Source organism: Channa argus, chromosome 12 (genome assembly GCF_033026475.1).
Source record: "Channa argus isolate prfri chromosome 12, Channa argus male v1.0, whole genome shotgun sequence".
NCBI lineage: Eukaryota > Metazoa > Chordata > Actinopteri > Anabantiformes > Channidae > Channa > Channa argus.
Window position 1 is genome coordinate 12,892,989 of NC_090208.1, and position 27,323 is coordinate 12,920,311.

Genomic DNA, 27,323 nt, shown 5'->3' on the forward strand with positions numbered 1-27,323 from the left:
ATACTGAAATGTAATTTTCAGGTTAAAATATTTGGCAATGTTTAATTTTACATATGTACATAATTTTTTTGGTGTCCTGTGTTTTCTGGAAGATAAGTATGACTTGGTTTTAAATGCAGGAAATGGATTTTCTCTAAAGGAAAATGTCAGAAATTGATCTACACAAAGTCCATTCATTATAGGAAACTTTCATGTTTACATTTTTGCTTGTATACGCACAATTCATGTGACCTGTTGTACTCTTGACTAAAATACTTCCTGTAATCATGAATTTATATAGCTCTTTTCAAGAAATATCTTTGTAAATTATTACCAGAGTGAGGACATGAAAATAATTCCAGATAACCAGTAATTTATTTAAATACATCTAAATAAAACATTTTAAAATAAGAAAACACAGCACACACTGGTTAAGACCATGTTTTAATCTTCAATAAACCGAGTTTAACGTCACAGAAATCATTGCATTTAGAAATTCACCATACCAGAAAGTCTGGAAGCCATAGCACATTCACTCAATTAGTTTATGCTATGTCAGACATTTAAACTATATAGTGATGTTGTTCTGTTGCAAATTGTTTTAATACTTTTGGCTCCAGACAGTATAATCCTACTGTGAAACATTCTCAGATTCCACTAAAGTCTGAGAACTACTGGTCTAACAATTAAAATGGTGTAGCAGCACATTCAAGTATAACATTAGGAGAGAACTTGATAACCACAGCAGCAAATTGTACTAACCATAAACAATCTGACATGGAATTATTTGGGTTAGATATGTTAATGTAATACATGAAAAGCTAGTTGACCTATTAAAAAAAGCTAATGACTATCAATCACAGTTTATCAGTCATTACATATTTTTGGCTATATTCTAGCAGTTAGTCATATTTGGAGTGTTAAGAACAACACATCATTAGTAGTCAAATGTAAATCATTTTAAATTAAACTACAAATAAATTATACACTATATAAAAAAGGCAAACTGTTCAAACTGTTAAATTCTGCCACTGCACAAAGCAAACCAACTTTTATAAAGTTAAACGTCCCCTCACTTCTTTGGAAAGAAAACAATTGTGGCAAAGTAGAGGTCATTTAAGCACTGTGAAATTCCAGCGTCTGGGGAAAGCAGTTTACTGGACCTTGTTAAAGGAGCTTAGTAGTGATTTTAGTCAAGCAGTACATTTAACATCTAACCACCTTGTGTTATTGGATAATATTTTACATTATTTCTCATTTAATCTGGAATAAGGAAAAGGGTAAGCTATGTTTTAGTGTGAAGTGACTTTATCCATATAGTTGCTGGATTGACACAAAGACATTTAGATGTCTTCTGTTCCTTCCGTCTCTATGTGGAAGGCATGTAGAGTCCTTGCAGCAAGGTCAGCCCAGTGCACCAGCTCCAGCAGTACTCGATGCGTCCACATTTTGAGCTGGAAACTTCCTCCAGCTCCATCAATTTCCTGTAGAGAAGAGAACAAATTAAAGGGTGACTTCCAACATTTTTTTCCCCATCAATGGTGAATACAAATAAAATACTATGCCAAGAAACTGAACCCCTAACAGCCCATTCCCATCCCCAGCTGTGCAGTGCTGGTCCAAGCCCGGTAGAAATTGGGGAGGGTTGCGTCAGGAAGGGCATCTGGCATTAAAAAAAAAAAACAGTGCCAAATCAACATGCGTAGAATGATCCGCTGTGGCGAATAGGTAAGAGACAGAATTTGGTGTGACCTCCCTATATGTTTAGCAGCTCTGGAATTCTACTGGGGAGAATGTCAAAATTTCCTTCCTAACTTTCCTAACTAATCCTCTGGTATAATATGTCGGCCTTCCTTTAGATCTCCCCAGGGCTCTTCTTTAGGCATTTATGCTGTATATTATGACAGTCAGTGTTTTATTAGCCGTAAAAAAAAACAAAACACACACACACTTGTCAGTCGGAACAATACAACTGTTCCCATTCAGATGCTTTCCAGAAGGAATGGCATATTGAATTAATCTTATCTGTACTTTTCAGCATTCATAATCCCATCAATGCAAACAATATCACCAACACCACTTGAAGAAATGCAGCCTCAAACCATGACCTCCATCATGTTTCACCAAAGGCTGCAAGCACTTGTTCCTTCAACTCGTCTTCTCATATTGTCGATGGCTGGACCTGAAAATTTCAAACTTGATTCATTAGTCCATGACACTCTGTTCTGCTGATCTTCACTCCAATCTTTGGGAGCTTTTGTATATCTCAGGCCTTTTGCCCTGTTCCCATTTCAGAAAAGAGGTTTCTTGGCTGCCATCCTTCTACAAAGGTTATTACTGAAGAATGTTGATGGACTTCTTCCAGTCTCTTACAGAAGAACCTCCACAAAACTTCAGATTCCGATAGTTCTTGGTCTTTCTCTCCTGTGTTTGGTCCAGGCTAGTTCAAGACATGAGGAAAGCAAAAGCAGGTCAAAATTAATACCCACCTTTTTCTGACATTTGTGTTGTAATACTGTTTACATAATTCTTATACCTTTCTACCTATCATAATGGTCGCAGAGTTTTACACAGTGCTGTATATGAACTGTATTCAAACGTACTTCTGCCTAGTAACTCACCTAAATTTTCACTGGTTTAGCTCCATGGTTTCCAAAGTCACAGAATTAGTGAAATGAAGATCATCCAAGTGCAGTGAATGTATTTAAATAATTTAAAATCTACCATAAGAAGACAAAACATTCCAATTAACTAAGTGAAAATATTATTGAAAAGCAGAAATCGGGATGGACACAAGAACATTTTGGTATTGGCCAAAATCTGCATTTGAGCACATTAAGGCTCTAAATGCTTACACTCAGTACAGGTCCTTTAAACATCTCCAGAGCACGTTATCATCGAGCTCATGCTACGTCCTAAATATAAAGTCCACACACACAGCAATCAGTGTGAAATCCAGTTATGAAACAAAAACAGGAACGACCAGGTTTTTAATGGTACTGTTTATGATTTGTGGTTGTTGATTTGCAAGAGACTTGTGAAACGCCTCTTAGAGATGGAATGTCTGTGACCAGCTTGTTTCTGTGGTGAAAAAATGCTGATTTTTACCATATTATGGTATCTCTAGAGCCTCAGCATAACCTACAGTGCTGCATTTGAAAAACTCAACACGACACAGGGTGTATTAGCACTAATTCTATGAGGAACCTGATGCTGGGTGCATAGCCACACACTATAGCTGGTTGAATGCAATGGGACTTGTTTCAGAGCAGACACTTTCTAAAGCAAGACGGATCATTGCAAACATCAACCACATTCTTATGATGGTGTGAAGGACTTTGACTTACATGAAGATGCCACTGAAGTGGTAGCAGCACGATGTGCAGGTTAGATGGAACAGCTGATATACAATGAAGAGCCTGTTTATCAAAGCTCAGTGTAGAGAACATTCAGCAGAAGATTCTCATGTTTATACAGTGCTGACACTGCATTTACTTGTTAAAAAGGCAAATGTGGTTCCATCTTTAATAAATGTGAGGAACGTGTTGGTCTAATTGTCTCTTGTACCAGTATAATGTGTCCCATTGCTCTTCAGTTCAGTCATCCTTTCTAAAAGGTATTAAATTAAACATTGAGGGATTGTAAATATTTTTTTCACAAAAAGGAAAATCAGATCAGAAAACCACAAGTAAGCATTTTGGTCTCTTTGAGGCCGTGGAAACAGACCGCAATATATCATCACCCTTGAAATTCATACCACAAACATGCTAGCGAACGGTCGCTTACCGTACTGTATTTACAAATCTAGTGGCTATGGAGGATCATTGGTTTTCGTTAACGGTTGCGTCTCTGGACACCAAATCAATCTAAATGCAATACTGACTCTTTTTACCTCTGATTCATTCTCCAAACCTCTAAAATATCTCCCTGTTTAGTTACTAAATGCTTCGCAGTCTTTACCAGCAGTGGTGGAAGGTATCAAAGTACAAGTACTTTGTTACTGTACTTTTCACGTATCTGTAATTTGGTTAAGTAGATTTAATTATGGCTACTTTGACCATTACTCCACTGCATCTAAGAGCAAATATCTCTACTTTTTACTTCACAGATAAAACTTTACACATTTCATAATAAAACACTTTTTCCACTTTCTCCTTCCATGGCCTCATTTAAAAGACTTATTTGACTTATTTGCAGTATTTAAAGTGAGCTGGTATGCAATAATTTTACTCTTTGGCTTCCTGAACTTGACGTTGCCTACCTCTTATTCTCACTCGATATGGGTTTAGAAATAAAACTGAAAAAAGCATCAGAACTTTGATTCATCATTTATGTCTATTCCCATTAATTAGTTAATGTCCCCCCAAACATGAAGCAGCCCTGGTCCACCATAAAAGACAGAGGAAAAAATAGCAGTCAAGTACTTTTGTTTTTAATACTTTAAGTAAAACATAAATCATCATGTACTTACTTTTACTAACAATTTTAGTGGGAGCTTATATTTTTACTAAAGTATATTTTTATTTGCTTGTTTGCACTTTTACTTAAGTACAGTTTTAGGGTACTTCAGCTACCACTGTTCACTAGCTGTTCTCTAACTGTGTCTGGATGCTGTCTGCTGTTGAGCAGTTTTAAACAGCTGCCTCAAAACCATGCAAACGAGACATGCGAGACAAACTAAAACAGTGGTGCTGCAGGTCAGACAAGAAAACAATGAGAGGACAGACAGTAAACACTCCACCGAGCAAGGCCACATTTCACAGATGGGTGATAATTCTCTCAGGTCATAACCATAGGGGAAACCTTTCACTTTTCCCTGAGTCATTTCATCCACCGCTGGTTAGAGCAGCTTTAAACACAAATGTTCGTCTGTTTTTTTCCTAAATACACATGTAGTTTAGCTTTTTACTCTTGATATATCAACATGTAACATAAACATGAAGGAGTCAAAAAAGGAGGTTTTCTTGGCAGCCCTAATGACATAAGTGAAATTTATTTTGTTTTATATTAGAATTTTTATTGGGCAGTGTGGTGATGGTGGAATGGTTGGAGCTTTTGCCTCACAGCTAGAAGGTTGCGGGTTCGCACCCAAGCCTGCCTTGGCCCACATAGGATAAGCGGTGGCAGATAATGGATGGATAATCATTTTTACTGGGAATAACTGCCTTCTTTCTTTAGTAGGATAAAAAACTTGAAGCGGATTTTTCAAATAAGACTTAGATGTTTATTCAAATATACAAAATGTAAATTAGCCAGTTACTTGGAGAAATAGTTTGTTATGTTTTTTTTCTTTGTTTGGAGTATGTTATTATTGGCTCATGATTAACAGCACTGTTAGCCAATCAAGTACTTCACCTCATTAAACATGTGATCAGGGGTGACATCCAGGGTCGTGCCCTCCACCAGATCTTTGGTGCTGTGGAGCAAGTACTCCAGCCGGAATCGGACATTCTTCCTCATAGTCTCATAGTCGCCCTCCAGCTCACCCCATTCCTTCTCCTCTTTCAGGATGAGACAGTGGAGCAGACCCAGGCAGTGCCGAAGAGCCGAATGCAGCAACTGCACCTGCTCCTCTGTGCTGGGCTCGTCCGAGTCTTGGGACAGGGACACAATGCGTCCGCCATCTGGGGTGTGGTCTGACAAGAAAGTCTCCCTCTCTATCTAAAAGGGAAAAGTACATTGACTTATAAATTAAAGTAAATTGATGCTAAATGCAAAGCAGACAGATGGAAAGTGCTACAAGCAAGAAAATATTATGAAACGGGATCAATGACAATTTTAAAGTGACAGCTGTACTGATTCTATTGATCAATTAAAATGTGTTCTGAAAGGAAGGAGGGGCACTGATGCAGGACAGCAGGAAAAATCCAATACATTCTCCATTAAAGCCCCTCAGGGAAAAATAGAGTGAAGGTGGTGGTGGTGGAGGTGTCGTTTAGTCTGATTACACTCCGCTGCACAGAACACACGAGTGCACACTGGTGAATGTTAATCCACTAAAAGTCAGGCATGCAATTCAAATGCGACAGGTAGCTAACTGCCCTGGAGCCAAAACACGGTCGCATTAAAGCCACAACTAACGGGAAGGTGAGTGTGCCACCGCTTGACGAGCGTCGAACCAGCACAAACGATTGCGTGTTAGGGAAACTCACGTATAGCTGGAGCAGACCGCAACATTCGTGGTGCAGCAGACGGGCAAGAGCCACCGCTCTCCCCGTGCGCGACCCGCCAGGCTTCGGCGTGTCTAGCTCGGTTATCTGCTGCTTCTCCTGATCTGCCATTTGCACTCCAGCCGTTAATATATGTGGTTTAGCAGCGAGCTGGACGAAGACCGGGCGGAGAAATATCTCAGTCTCCCCCCTGGCAGCGAGAAACGTTTTTGGATACTTCAGCGTTTTGAACGCGGACCGGAGGTTCAGAGCGAGCTCATGTGTGCTCGTTGGCATGCACGCAAAGACAGGGGATTTAATAGGTTCCGCAAGCCACAGGGGCGGCTTTAGGGGGACGCGCAGGAGGCTTTTTTTTCCTCCCCATAACGTCATCATGTATCCCACCCACCCCTGAACCAAAAATATAAATGGAAAACCTTTCTAAGGCACAGTGAGCTTGTTGTGTGGAAAAGTAGTGAACTGTAGCACAAGAGATATTTCAAAATCAATCAACCGAAGAATTTCTTTCCCCCTAAATGACTGTAATGATTCTTTTCACATGAGCAAAGATTTAATCATATACATCTTTGAGACACTACATTAACACTGGTTATCTTAATATTATGGAGGGTCACCATGGTGATACACTGTATGCAGAGATGGTAAAAGTCCAAAGAAGTATTGCCACTGAAAATGTTTTACTTGAATAAAAGTACTGAGCAAGATTATTTACATTCTACCTAAAGTACAGTAAAAGTAATACACTAAAGCAGTGTATTGGTAACTATGGCAACATGCACAGTAATGAATAAAAAAAAAGCGTCAACAATTACTGCTGATTCTAACCACTTTGTGTTTAACCCATAAAGATACATCTGTTTTTTTAGCTCATATACTTTTATATTACAGCCAACAGTTAGTGTAAATGATGCCCTGAATGCTGTATGTTTTTACATTGTAGGCAGTAATTTGTGGGAAATTTACCAAAATTCTGACAGTCTGGCATTTTTTTTAAATCAAGATAATAATACAATTCATATTACCAGTAAATAGTACACCCCCACAATAAGTTCTTACTGTGCTTGAATCCAATCTCGAGGTACTTCTACTGTACTGGTGAACTATTTAACTTTACAACAATTTAGAGCAAAAGATTTTTGTTATAGCTTTCGTTACTTTTTGCAGATTAAGTCTGTAAAAAAAATATTGATGTATTATTATAAGGAAACCTGCTGTCAATGCCCAGAAGTCACAGATGTGACACTTTTTGTAACAACTCTAAATGCTTTGTCATAATTTTCATCCTCAATAACATCAGACTTATGACACGTGTTAACAACTTTAAATTTAATATTGTTTAAAAAACATTGTCTTCTTTGTACTTCCAGTAGGCAATTGATTATAATTATTTGAGTATTGAGTCTGTATACTATAATTGGGCATTTTAAAATTTGTTTGTTTGCCAAAGTAGTTACATTATTTGTATTAATTTTATTTATAAAATGTCTGGTATATTTTGTCCAGTAGAGAGAACACTGACACATATAGTATATAAACCTTTTGAGAAGATAAATGTTTATTACAGTAAATTAAATGCATATTTATTTATGTACCCATTTATGTATACATTTATTTTCAACACATTTTGTTATAAATTAAGATAAGTTTATTGGTGCTCAGTAGTAATGAAAGTGTACAAACTTTCTACAACAGCGCTTTAAAACAAAATTGCTGACAAGTATAATTGCATTAACCATGTAGACAGTTATGCTGTAATCTGCTGCCTGCTGAAGCTTTACTGTGAAAAGAAATTATTACAGCAACAGCTGGTAATGAAACAACGAACAAAATTAAATATTGAGTACAAGCTGTAGAGAAAGTAACTTCACTACTAGTGAAGTTAAAGACATTGAGGACATAAACCCAGAAAGGAATAAATTAGTATCACACCCCTTTCATAGAGTTTTGACATGTCAATGTAGGAAAAAAAAAGAAACCAATCAATGTCAGGGTACCCGTATCAATTATGCTGGTTCACTATCATGAACTACTGGCACAGTTAAACAGTAAAGAGCTACTGATAGTATTATCAACAACACCTTTCAGAGTATCTGCTTTAAAAAAGTCTACTGCAGCATTTCAAAAATCTGGAGCACATTTCTTTAAAAGATTTTTTTTAAAAACTGGATTTTCTGTGTTATTTCTATTTGTCAAAATCTCTACTGAGAGCAAAACTATTAAGATATAGAAAAGTTATAAATAAAATAAAAGTAAAAGTAATTTAATAATATGTATTGTAATCTTGTAACATGCCATTTGGTTGCAGTTGTTGCCTTCAGTAAACTTAGTTTACAAAGTTTTACATTAACCAAGTAATGTCAAAGATACTCACCAACCTCGCAAAAAATGCATATGAACAGATCAAAGATACTACTGAAACATAATAGTAAACTTAGAGTTACTTGTACTTTGTTCACAACCATATTTCAGTCTTTTAAATCTCTAAAAACAGTAAAAATACAAACACAAGGTAACAAAACCAAGAAGTTCAAAAATACTTTTGCCAAAGAAGTAATATTGTAATTTACATTATTGTAATTAAAAACCATTTACCCCCGACATAAAATACAATGCCATTAAGTAGTCACCCTCTTTGCAAATTTCTTTGTTTTTTTACAACACTGAATCATTTCCGACTTATTTAGGCCTTTTTTTTTTCTTTTTTACAAGAAATTCATAAAGAGATACGGTCATCCTAAAGTAAAAAAACAAATCTTTCCAGTAATGTGAATTGATTAAAAATATCAAGCTAAACATAAATTAACTAGTAAATGGTCCAGTTACTGGTTATCCTGTATCTTTGCCAAAACATACACCATAGGAAGAAAAAAAGAGCGGTAAGCAGTTCTATGAAACAATACAGGGACTTGGTGTAGTTTTTGGTCAGGATACTGATTCATGAGTAAATGGATATTCTAGATACAATTTTTAAACCCATAAATTGTACTAAGGTGATCTTCATTTAACCAATTGTGTGACATGATTTGTTTAGTACATATTTGTCAAAAAGCCTAATTTCACTGACCACAATTTATTGTTAATGTTACCAAAAAAAGGGTAGGTGAATACTTTTTTATTGGCCCTTTACCTCTGTGGCTGTTTAATGTATATGACTATTGTGTTATACTCTATTGAGTTAAATTGTTATTTCAAATATTTGTCAGCTTATTGACTTTTGGGTAATCCTTCTCTTTTTCAATTCAGCTTACCGTCCATGAAGTTCCTTTGTCTGTACCACTGTGGACTCTGTAGCTGCCAATCTACATTAAACTGTCTCCATGAGCTTTGTTGCACTGTAACACTATTTGTCTGTCTCCTTCACGTTCCCAAATAACCCCCTCATCACCCTTCCTAATCTCTCTGTTACCCTCCCACATAATCTCCCCAACATCCTCACAGCGTCCGCCAACTATCACCCTGTCCCACAGATCCCCTTCCCCGGGGACCTGTGGAACCTCGTCACCTTCTCTGCTCCACTTCAAGGACTGCTGGGGAGCCAGGGTGGTGACAGAGCTCAGGGAGAGGAGACTGCTTTGGGAGTCCACAGTGGTCATGGATGCAACAGTGCTGGCGGGAATGGAGGGGATCTGAATCACCTGGGGCTGGCTGATGCCGGAGATGTGAGCAGGAGAGAGAGCTGTAAGGTGCAGCACGGCAGGGGCTTGCGGCTGATGTCCCACCTCCACCACATGATGCATGGGCAGTTCAAGAAACTGGCACTGAGCTACATCTACTGGAGTCTGGGGAGTGAGCGGGAGCACCACCTGCTGCAGTGGTGTGAGTATATCACCCACTGCTTCTTGTTTCTCCTGGCTGACAGTGGGCTGGTCAGGCTGGGTGAGCACGGGGGCACTCCCTGAGACTGGGGTGGGACTGGTTATTACTGAGCCCCCATTAGCTGCTATGGCCTCAGCTATGAGCACCTCAGGGTGGCTCTTGGCCTTGTGAGCAATGACAGAGTCCTTTTTCTCAAACTTTTTGCCACAAATGGAGCAAGAGAATTTATAAGAGGCTTCTGCGTCATGCTTCTTCATGTGCCAGTTTAATGAGGCCTTCTGACGGCAGGTGAAGCCGCAGATTTCACACCTGTCACAAGATGGAGACAGAGAAGAGGTTTTAGTCCAAACTCACTTCAGCACATCTGCAGACTCAACTTTCAGTTTTAAAGCAATTTACTCAGAACCAGTGATAGCTAGCTGCACCAGACATTCAGCATTAATTATAAGGCTATTGTAAACAGACTGAACTAAATGTTTTCTAATTTGTTACATCCATGGATCCAAGCCAGACTCCTGATATTTTGCATTTCCTTATTTTGACAGAACATATCATCACAGGACAGTAAAAGGTTGAGTCAGCTCACTGTATTGGCTTCTCTCCGGTGTGGATCATCCTGTGCACAGCTAGATTATGGGAGCTCTTGAAGGCCCGTGCGCAATACTCACAGATGTAGTCCCTTTGATCTGAAAGGTGGAGGACAAGCCCAAATTACCAAACTAAAGGACAAGTCAGGTTTTAAAACTACCATCTCATATCTTGGCATAAACTAGTAAAGACAAATGCAAACAAAAAGTGTAATGTCCCGTCTGAACATCGCTTCACAAAACATCTGTGCTCTAACATTACCTGTGTGGTGTTTAGCATGACGCAACAGCTGTTTCTGCAGGCGAAACAAGCGGCCACACGAAGGGTGTTCACACACATACTTCTTTTTTAACAAGTGCTGGTATTTTATATGGTGCTGAAATAAAGAGATGAGAAAACCGTGTCCGTATTCAAGAATATCCTGTCTACTAGACAGTTTAGGACATTAAAAGCATCATGGTTAAAGTTGACAGGATATCAGACCTGTAAGTAGCGTGGATGTGCTAAGACAGTACCACAGCCCTCTATGTCACAGCGGACATACTGCACGGGGGGCTTTTTCCTATGCAGAGGAAAATTTATAATAATCATGCTCTGCCCAAATAAGACTGGCTGTAAGTGGCAAATAATATGACAAGGACTACACACACCTTCGTTTTGGTTGCCGAGGAGCTTTGCCATCTTTTTGTCTCCATCGCCTAAAACGAAAACAAATTTAGATGTTAAATATCCATTTATACTGTTAACAAAATAAATAAAACTCACTTACCCAAAGCTTCAATTTGTCAATAGGGTTGGGAGTCTTTATTCCTACGCATACTTTTATTAAATTCAGTTTACAGTTGTTTAATTTCTTGAATGTCTTGTATTGACAACTACTGTAACAATAAACAGTTTGTTTGCTGTTTTATTTTTAAAAAGATTTTGACAATATCTCTGACAGAATATGTGCTGTGGTTTAAGTTTCAGGCTTTGGATAAGTGTGGTCTGACTAAACAATAATGAAATATCTCACTGCTTATTTTACATCATGAGTAGAATATCTATGTTGTTAACTCCCATTACCGTTAACTGAAAAAACTTTTGTAAATTAGCAAGTAATTTGATTGAAAACATCTACACAGTAAAACAAGTTATGTGGCTGTGCTGGCAGCAGATACATTTATTGTTATTATAAGGACTCCATACTTACTTCCGTGATGGTTGCTCTGTGTCATCACCCACTTTATCTTCATTATGCCCAACATCCTCAGTGGATTCTTCTTTAATTTGATCTTCTTCCTTCTTCTCTGACTCCTCTTTCTTGACCTCTTTTTGTTGTGATGTTAAACGCCTCCTTAATGATTTTTCCCTAAAGAGTGACACAGTTAAATTGTAACTAACATTATACTAGAAATTTTCATTTCAAGTAACATTTATGACTAATACTCATTAAGAAAAAGCAGTGTGGTCAGCATACGTTGGCTCAGGTTTACAGATGAGGTCATCGGAGTCATCTCTGAATGGAGGGTTCTCATCGGGAGCCGCATCTGAATCTGCAACGCTAATATAGACATCATACTGGCCACAATGAAATTCACGCAGGCAAACCAAGGGAAAAATACAACATATTCTGTGCTGCTTATTTGATGAGTTGAACACTCACTTGTGATTGGTTCCTTTCACAGCACCAGTTTCCTCTCCTGAAAAACAGAGATAATGAATTTCAGTTTGAGAATACTGCTGGATTAAAATACTCAACTGTACAGTGTGCAGTGAAAAGAATACCACGTGATGAAGCCTCAATCTCTTCAGGCTTGCATACTGCTGCGGGTGGTGTGGTGTGCAAGCCTGAGGCCGGAGGTCTTAGCTTGCCCTTTACACCAGCAGACTTGGACCAATGTGGTCCAAGAGTGGTTTCGGATTCTGAGGGAGTCAGTTTGCCCATTATTAGCATTGAATATAACAAAATAAAAGAGCAATGCTGCTGCTGCCTATGGATAAAACTACAGTTTATGTATTTTTACCTTGTTTAGTTGTAGATTTCTTTATGGCATTTCTGTGTGAAAGACAAAGTCTGACAGTCAGGTGCCAATCTAAATAAAACTGCAGTTATGTTATACTGAACAAAGATCAAGAGCAAGACCAGGTGAGCATGTAGTTAACTCGTCTGACCACATATATCTAGATACTGTATATTTATATATGTCAATCTATAGCTTTAAGAAACCTCTGTCCTACTGCTTCCTACAACAACCCCAAGCGTCCTGGCTGTGCAATTTCACAAGCCTCTTGTCTGTGGCCTGCAATTATTGCGTCTGTCTGCACAGCAAAGTAGCTGACAGGAATTCCAGCACACACTTACTGCATGGCAGGTGTATTTCTGGAGAATGATCCCGCGTATGTCCGACGCGTGCGACGCCGACTGCCAGATCTTCTCTCACGATGTGCATTTTTGGCGTCAGTCGTGCCAGATGCAACACCCCTTGCTCGCAAAACACGCAAAGAACTCCCGGTCCCAGAGGGGCAGAGATCGGAACACGGTGGGGTCACTGCGCGTTTTCCCCGTCGTTTACTTCCTCTTACGCTGCTACACGACTCATTGGAGTCCAGGGATGGTTTAGAGGCCTCCGGTGGATTTCCTGATGTCGCAGTTCTAGTCCGAGTATCTAAAACACGGTGTTTCTCCAAATTCATGCCTCTTTTATTTAGCTGTTATGTCCAACACAGACTTTTGTTATTATTAGTTATGAACTAAAACATCTCTGACCTACGTAGAAGGCCCCAACGTTGTTAACGTTAGCTCGTTCAGCTTAAATGTTCGGTCACTACACATGGATTAACTGGCTTGTTGCTTATTTAAAAAGAAGATTGCGTTTTATAAAAAAAAGATTTTAGAAATGCTCCGAATTATTTACTTCTTAAAGCTATAGCAAACCTGGCATTTCTTAGGACCGAAACCAGGCCCATTTGAGATGCGTCTCCTTTAAGAACAGCAGCAGAGCCACGGATATGCGGATGTGTAATGTTTGATCTCACGGGCTTCCATACTACTTCTCCAGTGCGGTTATGGGGAGTGTAGTTGTAAATAGCATTAATGTTTATACAGTTTGTGCTACACTTTTTTGAATTTTGATCAATTTTTGCCGCTTGCCTAATGACTAAATCTACATGAAAGCTGGATGTATGGATAATCTAAGGTCCCAAACCACTAATATATTTAGGAACGTTTAAACATACCAGCTTTTAATTAATAAAACATCTAAGTTTTTTCCTGTATGAAAATGTTAAATAATAAAACCTAAAAACATATCACTTATCATCTCTTTAAAAATTCAGGAACATTAAATATCTAAATTGTATTTGATTTTAAATAAAAATAAAGATCCCTGTGCATAACATATTTTTCTAAAGTCAGTTTGCTGTGATTGAATTTCTAGAATGTCGGGTATTGGCAATGACAGTAACAATAGTAAAATGGTATAAAGATTTCTGACATTATCTCTGTGAGAACGTGTTGACCTTATAGTTTCAGGCTGTGGATAAGTGTAGTCTGACTACACAAAAATTTTAAAAATGTCATTGCTTGCTTTACATCATGAGTAGAATATGTGTTGTTAACGTCCATCACTATGCAATGCAGAAACATGTTGTAAATGGGTAGGTAATTTGATTGGAAACATCCGTGCAGTAAAACAAGTTATGGGGCTGGCAGCAGATATATATATTATTGTTTTAGTTAGAAAGATTTCATTCTTATTTCTGGTTGCTCTGTGCTATCATCTTCATTCTGCCCAACATTGACAGTGTCTTCCCCTTTAATTCCATTATCTTCCTTTGTGTCTCACTCCTCTTTCTTGAACTCTTTTTCTTCTGATGTTGTATTTTTTTTTTCACTTACAAAACTATCAGTTTTTTGTACTTTTATTTGAGTACTGACTCTGTGACACATCAGGAAGTCTTTTTTAAGTGCGTATTAGACTGTGATTAGCTTCCAAAATATTTGCATTGTCACAATCAACCTCTACGGGCATGTCTTCAGGTTTTTTTAGGTAAAACTCAGGACAAAGTAGGCAAATTTAAGTTACCTTATAGGCCTGCGGTACATAGCCTGTGTGTAAAGAGAGATTGATGATTTTTAATATGAACATATCTATTAATCGGTATCCAAGAAGTAGCTCTCAGTTTCAAAAAGGTTGGTGACCCCTGGAATAGGTTCTAGAAGACAGGTTGTAAGTTTAGATGAGGTATTAGTTGAAGTTAGCTCTTATGGATGATTCTAGCACTGTTGTACGTGAAGATCTATCTGTAATATTTTGGGGGAGGATCTGGGGAATTCTTTCTCCAATAGGTCAAATTTTATTCATAAAGAAAGTCATGAAGACATTGCTGCTCAGAGTTAAGGGAATACTAGGCTCAACAGAGCTATGGCTCTTAGTCAGCCTGGCTACAGTGCTGAAAAGAAACCAGGGGTGGTTCTTAATGTCCTCTATTATCTCTCTATCAACCCCCGGTGTATCTTCAGTACTGTAGCCAGGCTGACTAAAAGCCATAGCTTCTTGAAGATACCCTGACACCCTGGTTTAGTATTTACCAGAGTTCATTTCTTACATTTGTCACAAAGGGAATGTTTTGCTTTTTTTAAATGCATACTTATGCTTTAGATGTTTTTGTTATTGTCTTGTTGTTGAAATTCAATATGTAAAATTGCAAAAAAAAGATTTGAACTTTTTTGAATAAAAGCAAAAATGTATTCTCTATAAAATGATAAATAAAGTTAAAGGAAGTTGTGGTAATAGAAAATACTTTGCAATGTTAAATGACATCAAGGGTATTTTTATGCTTTTTTGTGTGTCTTGGCTGTAATGCATTGCAAAAGGATTGAAGAAGGATTGCTGCACAGCAGGATTCCTCTGTCTGTGTGCACTGAGTATTCATTACACTGGATGTCAGTGTTGATAGCTTTATAAGAATAACGTGTACTTGTTGTTTTGTTATTATTTCAACTGAAAAACAAAAGTCAAGAAATAAATTAATGTGGGGTTTTTTTTGTGTCTTTTTGTTAATTTTTACAGTTAGGTTAATAAACATTGGCCAATACCGAATCCATGTTTACTGAACTCTTCATACAGTCTGCATCGGCAACAAACATCAGTTACATTTTTCTCATTGGGAGACGCATCTAAATGCCAATATGGACATCAACACCACACTGGACACAATTAAAACAACATTTCCTGAAATGCTTATCTGATAAGTTTAACACTGTTTCCTTTTACAGCACCAGTTTCCTTTCCTGAGATACAAGAAAAAATTAAAAAATTAAAAAACAGACATAATGAATTTCATTTTGAAAAAACAGTTGTATTAAAATGTTGCCTCACAGTTATAACATTTGCATAGCTGTGCAGTGTGAAATAAAAAAAGAATCTTTCATGTCACATGATGTGAAGCCTCAATCTCTTCAGACTTGCATGCTCCTGCTGGTGTGATGTGTGAGCCTGAGGTTAAATTGACTTTTCATCCACTTTAATTCCATGGGAAACACTTATTTTACAGTTTTAGTTTCTAGTCATTTTGTAGATTTAGATTATAATTACAAACTATCACCAAACTATAAAGTATAGTGTATCTTTGTGCATTAACAACCTGCTCCTCATTTACCAGCTGTGCTGGTTTCCTAGCACTAGCTACTAACAAAGGGGCCATTCTCTGAACGAAAGAATATTAATCTTGAAGAAAAACAATTCTGAGAAATATGTATTTGAAGTAATTCTGTCCCTGAATCTGTAATTTCACTTAAACATTCTGCAGTAACCTTAATTATGAGATGCATGTTGGATAACTACATTGATGTATCAATGGGCTCTAGTTTAAAAAGTATTTGAAATATTTTGTCTTCTTAGTGGTGTACTTAAACTTTGTTTGAGTGTGTACTTGTTTTTTCAACTTGTGTATGGTATTTGCATATTAGGCTATTACTTGTACCCTTTTTCAAAACACCAAACATATGATTATTTAGTTTATGATTATCACCTTACAAAGTTTTATTTTCAGTCCTTCCATGCAGTGAAAAACAGTGCAATGTCTTTCGTTATGTATCAGTTTTTTGTACTTTTGAGTACTGACTCTGTGACACATAAGGAAGTCGTTTTTAAGTGCGTATTAGACTGTGATTAGCTTCCAAAATATTTGCATTGTCACAATCAACGTCTACGGGCATGTCTTCAGGTTTTTTTTAGGTAAAACTCAGGACAAAGTAGGCAAATTTAAGTTACCTTATAGGCCTGTGGTACATAACCTGTTTGTAAAGAGAGATTGATGATTTCTAATATGAACATATCTATTAATCGGTATCCAAGAAGTAGCTCTCAGTTTCAAAAAGGTTGGTGACCCCTGGAATAGGTTCTAGAAGACAGGTTGTAAGTTTAGATGAGGTATTAGTTGAAGTTAGCTCTTATGGATGATTCTAGCACTGTTGTACGTGAAGATCTATCTGTAATATTTTGGGGGAGGATCTGGGGAATTCTTTCTCCAATAGCTCAAATTTTATTCATAAAGAAAGTCATGAAGACATTGCTGCTCAGAGTTAAGGGAATACTAGGCTCAACAGAGCTATGGCTCTTAGTCAGCCTGGCTACAGTGCTGAAAAGAAACCAGGGGTGGTTCTTAATGTCCTCTATTATCTCTCTATCAACCCCCGGTGTATCTTCAGTACTGTAGCCAGGCTGACTAAAAGCCATAGCTTCTTGAAGATACCCTGACACCCTGGTTTAGTATTTACCAGAGTTCATTTCTTACATTTGTCACAAAGGGAATGTTTTGCTTTTTTTAAATGCATACTTATGCTTTAGATGTTTTTGTTATTGTCTTGTTGTTGAAATTCAATATGTAAAATTGCAAAAAAAAGATTTGAACTTTTTTGAATAAAAGCAAAAATGTATTCTCTATAAAAATGATAAATAAAGTTAAAGGAAGTTGTGGTAATAGAAAATACTTTGCAATGTTAAATGACATCAAGGGTATTTTTATGCTTTTTTGTGTGTCTTGGCTGTAATGCATTGCAAAAGGATTGAAGAAGGATTGCTGCACAGCAGGATTCCTCTGTCTGTGTGCACTGAGTATTCATTACACTGAATGTCAGTGTTGATAGCTTTATAAGAATAACGTGTACTTGTTGTTTTGTTATTATTTCAACTGAAAAACAAAAGTCAAGAAATAAATTAATGTGGGGTTTTTTTTGTGTCTTTTTGTTAATTTTTACAGTTAGGTTAATAAACATTGGCCAATACCGAATCCATGTTTACTGAACTCTTCATACAGTCTGCATCGGCAACAAACATCAGTTACATTTTTCTCATTGGGAGACGCATCTAAATGCCAATATGGACATCAACACCACACTGGACACAATTAAAACAACATTTCCTGAAATGCTTATCTGATAAGTTTAACACTGTTTCCTTTTACAGCACCAGTTTCCTTTCCTGAGATACAAGAAAAAATTAAAAAATTAAAAAACAGACATAATGAATTTCATTTTGAAAAAACAGTTGTATTAAAATGTTGCCTCACAGTTATAACATTTGCATAGCTGTGCAGTGTGAAATAAAAAAAGAATCTTTCATGTCACATGATGTGAAGCCTCAATCTCTTCAGACTTGCATGCTCCTGCTGGTGTGATGTGTGAGCCTGAGGTTAAATTGACTTTTCATCCACTTTAATTCCATGGGAAACACTTATTTTACAGTTTTAGTTTCTAGTCATTTTGTAGATTTAGATTATAATTACAAACTATCACCAAACTATAAAGTATAGTGTATCTTTGTGCATTAACAACCTGCTCCTCATTTACCAGCTGTGCTGGTTTCCTAGCACTAGCTACTAACAAAGGGGCCATTCTCTGAACGAAAGAATATTAATCTTGAAGAAAAACAATTCTGAGAAATATGTATTTGAAGTAATTCTGTCCCTGAATCTGTAATTTCACTTAAACATTCTGCAGTAACCTTAATTATGAGACACATGTTGGATAACTACATTGATGTATCAATGGGCTCTAGTTTAAAAAGCATTTGAAATATTTTGTCTTCTTAGTGGTGTACTTAAACTTTGTTTGAGTGTGTACTTGTTCTTTCAACTTGTGTATGGTATTTGCATATTAGGCTATTACTTGTACCCTTTTTCAAAACACCAAACATATGATTATTTATCTTTGGTCCAGTTTATGATTATCACCTTACAAAGTTTTATTTTCAGTCCTTCCATGCAGTGAAAAACAGTGCAATGTCTTTCGTTATGTATCAGTTTTTTGTACTTTTATTTGAGTACTGACTCTGTGACACATAAGGAAGTCTTTTTTAAGTGCGTATTACACTGTGTTTAACTTCCAAAATATTTGTTACAAATCCATCCTCTACAGGAATGTCTTCAGGTTTTTCAGGTAAAACTCAGGACACTCAACCACATTTTTGAGTGTTGGGGGACTTAACTGTTCTGCATGGTGAACGGAAGTAAACTCTGAACATTGTGGAAGCATGACAAAACTTTGGTTTGGTATGCAGGACCAACTAAGGCGGGGAAATGCACGAAGGTTGAGTTGGAACACACCTTCCCACAAATAGATGGCTTTTGTCATTACATGACATCAATGAAACCTGCCACAGCTGTGTATTTACAGTATTGGATTTTTGACAAGCCTGTGGATGAAGGAGTGGCAGAGCTTTGTTTTTCTGCAATCTTCACCAGTCACTGAATAATATAGCATCCATATAATACAGTTCATTAACAAAGTATAGAATACGTCTCATTAATAATAATAAAACTACCTGATCTGGTTTACCTAAATGAGATGTCATAGATGATAAACTGTAGAATTTAATATCAACAAACACCAACATTACATCAGTTAAACAAGGAGAGGAGAGTCACTTGTCTTTATCAACAAACCCTATTTTATACTCTGTAAAACAAGCAACACTATCACCATCCTCACTTTAAGATGTTGATTACAGTATCAACCAAATCAGTACTGCTGATTGGTAGAACAGCTGTACAGCTACAAATCCACCACACTTAACTTTCTTTTTTGCTGTGACACTTGCCAACAAGGAAATACACACATACACACAAGTTCTGTGTTTCCCCAAAGATTTCTGATGAACTCTTCTGCTAAGCAAACTGATGTTCATTGTCATATGCTGCAAAAGGTGTGTCCCAAACATTTGACAAAAAAACAAAAAAACACATGACAAGCCTTCCAGTATTCCAGTAAGTATTCACCTCTTATAGCATCTTTTTTCCAGATTTAAAATCTGAAAAATTAAATGTATGGTTTGAAAAATCTTACAGTGTCCTTTATGGTGCCTCCTGGTAAGGGAGTCCCCGGATTGGTGCAGCGTCCACAATTGGTGAATTCTGGATTAGTCAATTAATTCAGAGCACAAAACCTATGATTATGCATAATTTATCCTATTTATGACCACTCAAATTACTGTAAGTAGTTTACAAAGCCCGTTTTTTTATAGCTCTCAGGTATTCATTATTGTACATGTATCTACTACTCTCCTACTCTCCTTTCTCCTTTCGGCTTATCCCGTGAGTTCAGGGTCGCCACAGCGGATCATTGTCCGCATGTTGATTTGGCACAGTTTTTACGCCGGATGCCCTTCCTGACGCAACCCTCCCCAATTTCTACCGGCCTTGGACCAGCACTGCATTGCTGGGGAGGGGGAATGGGCTGTGGACCAGAACTGCATTGCTGGGGAGGGGGAATGGGCTGTTAGGGGTTCAGGGTCTTGCCCAGGGACACTTCGACATAGCCAGGGCCAGGGATTGAACCACTCACCCTGTGGTCCGTAAGCAACTGCCTTTACCAACTGAGCTATAGCCGCCCCTTATTATTGTACATGTATATTGACAGTTATTTAAAGGCTGCAATCTTATAGTGTCCTTGATGGGCTAACAATTAACTTATAATTATGCATCTTTTATCCTGACTACTAAACAGACTTTAATTGGTTTACAAAGCCTATTATTTTTTTCAAAACTAGTCATCATTGTACATTTATAGAATGGAAAATTACTTCGCATTACTTAGGCCTGTTTTTCATTCCTTCCAGTCAGTCACTAACGAGCATCCAAGGGATTGTTTGTCATATCTTTTGTGTCTTTTGTATATAACTACATTTTTTTTACTTTAATGTACAAGAAGAATGTATTTAAAGTCATATACTGCAGATAACACAGTGAAAAAAAAAAAAAAAATACACAGATCTTTTTTCCTTTAGATTTTTTTTCAAAGTTACGCTTATTTTATGTAATTTAGTTAATTTCTTAATCTTCATAAATGCATTTACTGAGAAATGATGTGTTCTCGTCGCACTCATGACTTCTTGAAGTATCTGAGATGTTTTTTCTCACACCTTTCGTTTGAAAGATCTCAGCTTTTCTTTATGATTTCTACAAAGTAACCTGAATGGTTTTCGTGGATTCAGCTTTAGAACCACAGCTTTTTAACCTGCACCTGTTAGGATCAGGCGACATGGCATCTCCCTCTATAGCTATACCGATAAGAGTAACATTTATTGGGTTGTATCCCCTGACACTGTTTGATGCTGTTTTTTTCAATATGCTCAGATTTTGGCACCTGGATGACACAGAATTTCTTAAAGTTCAAACAGGATATAACAAAAATAAAATATGCAACCTGCTTATTTGAAATGCAGTGTATGAACCAGTGCATCTAGTCCCATCACTGACACAGATCTTGCAGTTGTTTTAAAAAAATAGAAAATTATTGTATTTAAGAGTCTGAACAATCTGTCTTAGGATCTGAGAACTGAAATATTTATTAGTTTATACAGACAGACAACCATGTAAGCGTGTTTTTAGTGTGTGGGAAGAAACCAGAGAGCATGTAACACGCTGCACAGAAAGGTCACTGCTGTCAGGTGAAAATGAACATGAGAACTTCTAGCTGTGAGGCTGCAGCACAATTACAGATATAGCAAAAAAGAATTCCACATATTTCTTGAAATGACGTGCCATTTCCCCAAACTCAAGAAAAAGACATTCTTTAATGTACAGTAGTCATTTAAACAAAAAAATAGTAAATGTACTGCAAAAGTATCCAACTGATGAAGAATGTAAAATGCAGTGAAGTAATGTAAAGCCATAGCTTCTTAAAGATACCCTGGAATGTTTAGTATTTACCAGGAAAATTGTTGGCTTTTTTTATGCATACTTATGCTTTAGATGTTTTTGTTATTGTCTTGTTGTTGAAATGCAATAAGTACAATTGTAAAAAAAAGGTTTGAACTTTTTTGAATCTTTTGTGTGTCTTGGCTGTGATGCATCAAAATAAAGGAAGGATTCCTGTTTGTGTGCGACTGACAAGTATTCATCACAGTAGATGTCAGTGATGATAGCTTTCTAAGAATAACGTGTACTTGTTGTTTTGTTATTATTACAACTGAAAAAAAGTCAAGAAATAAATCCAACTCCACGTTTACAGAGGCCTCCTCAGTGGCTTCGCTGCTTGGCTTTGCCTATTGGTCCGTCACGCTGTCTGGATCAACATCTGAAGCAACCCTTCTTTCCATCAGTCTCTTAATAGTGCTTAGCCCGTGTAGAGGAGGTTTCTTACTAATTTAGAGGTGATCTTACTCGAATCTGACGCTCCTAACTCTTCAGCACATACTTCACTCCAGAGATCGTTGTTAGACAAACATTGAACATTTATTGTACTTGCTTCTCCAGTTGGCCAATGACGACTCAATTGTACATACAACTTTAAGCACAGTGATCTCACAAGCACGCTCACTAGCTGTTTCATCAAACAAGTTTCCCAAAGTATGTCTGAACTCACAGGACTCACAGGACTTGCAGAACTTGTAGAACTCGGTAAGAAACCGTGTGTCTCTACAGCTACTCACAGAACCCTTTTCTTCCACCTTGTAGTCCACACCTTTCTTGTAGTCAGAGTTCCTCTGCTTCAGTTACTGTGTCATGTTTACACCCTTCAGTAGCTGAGCTAAAACTGCACCTCTCCTTAACAAACCCTTAGCATTGCACTGTTCCCTTGACCACTGGTCAACAAACTTAAGGTAATCTACAAAGGCAAGACATCATCAGTACATAGACACATCACAAACACACATTACATAAACAATTACATTACATAAAACAAGCAACTAAACTAACCCCCTTGGTTGGCTCATACAATCTTTATTGTATTGTGTCAATAACAATTGTGTGCTTGTTGTGTTTAATTTTTGTGTACATTTTGTGGTGTGTGGCATTTTGCATCAATGTGAATGTGTTGAGAGTTTTGGAAAAAGGTTGAATTGACTTATATAACCGGCTACAGTACAACAATGAAGATTCAAAAGGTATGAGCGTTTTGTTAGGATAGTCATTTTAGTGTTTTGTGTTGAGCTAGCTATTGTGTTATTGGTTAGTAGAAATATGTAATCATATAATGCTAAGTGTGTCATTTGATTGAAAAAGCAGTGGATGAAGATTCTTAATACAAATTTAAAACCACCAAAATGATCCAGTGAAGTAAATGGTCAGTAAAGTGATTAAAATCAGCTGTGCTGTTATTGTCCCACACCAAGTTGCTGGGTAACTTTAGCTCGTATTTCTTAATAATTAACTTGACCCTTTGACATAATTTTCACCTTTGATAGTTTGTTGACTTAATCTGGATGAGAGTCCAACATTAATGTTAATAAGCTGAGCTGGAAATTCCAACTGTATGAAGAGTGCTGAAAAACTGGTTTCAGTATTGACAGTTCTGTGTTAGCAATTGAAAACTACGTAACTGTAACTGTAACTTTACCAAAAGTACAAACACATTTTATGCTTTGCACTTTGTCTGTCACTAAGCTCTACACAGTCTTACTTACATTTAGACACTTTGTTTAAGATTAAAATATGGGGATGATGTTTAATGGCCACTGGATGAAAGGATCTCCTGTGGAGCACTTGACTGTGATCAGTCTCTTTCTGAAAGTGCTCCTCTGTCCAGCCAGCAGAAAGTGGAGTGGGTAAGAGGGATTGTCCAGCACTGAGATGAGTTTGGACAACATCCTTTCAGCCACAGCATGCAGAAGGTCCAGCTCCTCCCTCAGAATAGAACCAGCCATCCTAAGGGGCTGCCTTTGAACCAGGGGCTTGTACACAGATAGGAGCTCAGGTTGCTCAGATATTGGTCACACCTGGTCTTGAACAGGGCGTCAGGATGTCAGGTCTGGAGTTTATGACGTCACATGCACCATCTAAATACGCAGAGTGATCATTATTTTATCTAGTTAAAATAACTAGAAACTTCACTAAAAAATGACTTTGCTGCCTCTTTCTTGACGTCAGTGTCCTTATAAATTTTAGTGCAGTCTAATGATTCCATAGTCTAGAATTTGTCCAGCCTAACCTGTCAGGTCAGTGAGAAAGTTAGTTGAACTGGATTATGATTTATGAACCATTTTATTTGTTCCTGATGTGTGAGTATGTCAGGAATTAAAATTTACTACTACTACTACTACTAGGATGAAATAAATTTGTAAATGTTCAGGTGAGGTTGTTAGTTATTATGTTGTTGTTATTAGGCTAACTAAAAAAAAAAAAAAAAGACATTCTTATAGTCCTCTATAGTTTGCTCCTCATCAGGTTGTGAATAAAGAATAAAGTACAGTAAAATGCAAACAGACAAATGATTGACACAAGAAATGTTGTACTGACAAAGTGTTCTTTTAATTACACCCAGGCATCTCCTCCTATGACGCACTAAAATGACAGAAGAAGCTGGACCAGTCTGTCTGACACTGTTCCAACATATAATAAACATGAAGCACGGTGAGATACTGTTGCTGATCTTTGACTTGCCCTAACTTAGACACGTGCCTAACTGTTGAAGGCACTAACAATACTGTAGGCTATAGTAAAATGAAATATGCATCCACCCAAAGTGCATTCACTTAAATAGCAGGCTATCTGAACACTTAGTAAACAATTATTTATTTATTTTTTTTCTCTCCCATAACATGTCATTTAATCCGATCCTTATTCTCCCTTCCTGTCCCAGATACTAAACAGCAGCTACTTATATTTCCTGTAGCTAGTTCCTGCCAGCATTACCCATCAACCCTGGATCTTGAAAGAAGGTTACCTACTGCCTCCACTTCTGTGTGACCGTTGCTTCAGTTTAAACTTGTTTTTAAAACACAAGCTACAGTAAATGCCCAGTTTGTCTAACGAGCACAGTCTAGATGATCAAACTTTGAAAAGAGCTTATTGGCAAAAAAATAACCACTATGATAAAGACAGAATTTGGACATTTGTAGCTTTTGTGTGTGAAAAAAAAACCTTGTTTTGTCAGATATTTGACATCAGTTTGATGATTTTGCTGAAGAATCTTAAAAAGTGTTTGCTAGAGTGGTTTTAGTAAATGAACAAAAAGCGGAAACTTTTAAAGCTTTTCGTCTTGGTTGGTGGGGCTCCATTTATCCTTACATTTAAATGGCATACAAGGGGATGCAAACTTACCCTTAAACATAATAACAATGTCTCAAAGCTAGTAAAAATGTTCTTTCTTCATCATCAAAAGTAAGAAACCTGATCCAGGTGTGTTTAAAAAGTTATAGCAAAATAATGATATTTTAAAAAGTACAAAAGTTTGCATTCTCTTTAATAAATTAATTAAAAAATTATTTCTGATGAAACATTTGTATTAAATAAATATACTTTAAATATTATGTTGATGAAAAAAGTAATTTGTTTTAAGTTTGGATGGTAAAAATAGTAATGATAGAAAGATATGATTTTGATTATTTTATTTGTGCAGGAATATTGCCACTCTGGATAAGCAGACAAGCAAAAAGCATTTGTACCAACTCAACCCTCTTAGATAATAGATACTTTATTAATCCCCTTTCAGTTGCCATTGGTATATACACACACACACACACACACACACACACACACACAAAGTAATAAGATGTCAGTAATAATCTGCCTGCTCAGCACAGGCTTTCAGGACTCTGGGGCAGTTACTGTCAAGACCCTCAGCCTTGTTTTGTGCTTCCCCCGGCTACTAGAAACACACAGCTGGATGAGGGGGAAGCACATGTTGGTAGAAATGGCAGGAGGAGATCGCAGAGTACTATTGTTAGATAGATACGTTACTAATCCTGAAGGTTGCCAGTTGTTGTCTGTAGTGTACATAATGTGTGGTGTAGGGTAATGTAATGCCTGTTTCATGACAATAAATAAGGTTCAGCTGGCAGGAAAGGGGGCTACACTCATTGTTACATGTTTATGTCAATGACTGGGGCCCAGCTTAATTCTATGATCCCTATAGTAGGAGAGGTTCGTAAACTTTTAAAACCTCAGCCTCAGCAATGACATTGTCGGCCACACCTACTGCCTTAGACCTCACAGTTAAAAGAAGGCAACATTCCACTTTTAACACAAACTAATGGTGCAATGTTTCGGGGCTGTTCACATCACTTACAGGGTTTATTTATGCCATTTTTCGTTTTTTTAAATCACAACATTGAACCATGGTCAATGTCATTTGTGTTTTTGAAAAAACGAATTACTTTAAAAGAACAAAAAAGTCTCTTTTGGGTGAAAGTAAAACTTTATCTCTACAAATGATTCTAAATTTGTTTATAAAACAAAAGCTAATTAATCACCTTTGCAAAGTAAATCACCAAAATTACTGCAGTCAATTGGTTTTTGAAGTCACAGAACTAGTTACTCTAACAAAATACTACACCATGAGACAAAAGAACACAGTAGAAAAAGCAACTTGGAAAAATGAGTATTAAAAACTACAAACAGGGAACAAATACAATAAAATAATACAAAAACAAAATGGACAGTTAAATAAAAAAAGAAAAAATTATTAAGTCTTGTTGAGGTCACTAATGGTCAGTATTGTAGTGTATCTTCTAGTAACCTCAGTAAACCAGTGAATTTACTTCTATCCTAAATTTAGATTCTGTGTTACCGTTAAAGGTGTGATGTTTCTGCCACACCTGTTTTTTTTATTTTTTTTATTTTTGGTGTAACTGGTTTGTCCTTTGACTTGGCATACACTTTGAAAGAGGGAGATAATTTTAAAATACATGTGCACTCATGTAAAGTTTGTATAATCAAATAATATAATAAATTATAGTAATAATGTAGTCTAATAATCCCTCCAGTATTGTGATGACTTTTTGGCCTGCTGGGTAGCTTAAAGTAGTGCTTTTGTGAATAAATTCTGTGCAAATTGGCAGCCATTATTTTGGCTAAAGAATAGTAAAAAGAATAGAAAGTACTGTGGCTAAAGAATGAAAATAGTGCAAAACATGGAAACTTGCTAAATTTATGCTGGAAACAGTTTCTGACCATAGCCATCTCCAAAATATAACCATGTTATATGATTAAGCAGATGACATTTAGTCATTTAGCAGACGCTTTTATCCAAAGCGACTTACAAGTGAGGTACAAGGCAAGCAAAAATCTAAGTCAAGGAGAAAACATCAAAGCAAAGTCCTATCAGAAAAGTGTTCACAGTTCACGAGATACAAGTGCAAGAGAGCAGAAAGGTTTTTTTTTTTTTTTTTTATATTAAAGATTTAAGTGCATAGGAAGATGCGGAAGAGTTCTGTGTCATTGTACATATGGTCTATAGGTATCTTGCACCTATGGTCCAAGTAGATCCAGTTAGTTCACTTCAGTGGAAGACAATCAAACGTTGTTTGTGGCTTCATTCTTCACAGACTGACTCACTGATATCAG

At 37.0% G+C, this 27,323-nt stretch overlaps 2 protein-coding genes across 5 annotated transcripts; both read right to left on the bottom strand.

Annotated features, from left to right (window-relative positions):
• Window positions 1–410: 410 nt before the first annotated feature.
• LOC137137708 (uncharacterized) lies at window positions 411–6,536 on the bottom strand. 2 transcript variants are annotated; one of them, XM_067524323.1, is made up of 4 exons: window positions 6,132–6,536; window positions 5,335–5,640; window positions 2,318–2,419; window positions 411–1,463 (listed from the first exon to the last, which is right to left on the bottom strand). In XM_067524323.1, exons 1-4 carry the CDS (start codon window positions 6,522–6,524, stop codon window positions 1,323–1,325), a joined length of 942 nt encoding a protein of 313 aa, XP_067380424.1. In that variant the 5' UTR covers window positions 6,525–6,536; the 3' UTR covers window positions 411–1,322. The 2 variants fall into 2 exon arrangements, with proteins under 2 accessions (XP_067380424.1, XP_067380425.1); XM_067524324.1 differs by lacking the exon at window positions 2,318–2,419.
• Window positions 6,537–7,702: 1,166 nt separating this feature from the next.
• LOC137137706 (E3 ubiquitin-protein ligase ZFP91-like) lies at window positions 7,703–13,744 on the bottom strand. Of its 3 annotated transcripts, XM_067524320.1 has the most exons (11): window positions 12,898–13,740; window positions 12,560–12,591; window positions 12,321–12,458; window positions 12,199–12,235; window positions 12,013–12,096; window positions 11,746–11,904; window positions 11,204–11,251; window positions 11,037–11,115; window positions 10,815–10,929; window positions 10,552–10,651; window positions 7,705–10,274 (listed from the first exon to the last, which is right to left on the bottom strand). In XM_067524320.1, the coding sequence occupies exons 1-11, from the start codon at window positions 13,227–13,229 to the stop codon at window positions 9,449–9,451; spliced, it is 1,950 nt and encodes a 649-aa protein (XP_067380421.1). In that variant the 5' UTR covers window positions 13,230–13,740; the 3' UTR covers window positions 7,705–9,448. The 3 variants fall into 3 exon arrangements, with proteins under 3 accessions (XP_067380422.1, XP_067380421.1, XP_067380423.1); XM_067524321.1 differs by lacking the exons at window positions 12,321–12,458; window positions 12,560–12,591 and having other exon boundaries at window positions 7,703–10,274; window positions 12,013–12,113; window positions 12,898–13,744; XM_067524322.1 differs by lacking the exons at window positions 12,321–12,458; window positions 12,560–12,591 and having other exon boundaries at window positions 12,898–13,131.
• Window positions 13,745–27,323: the final 13,579 nt, after the last annotated feature.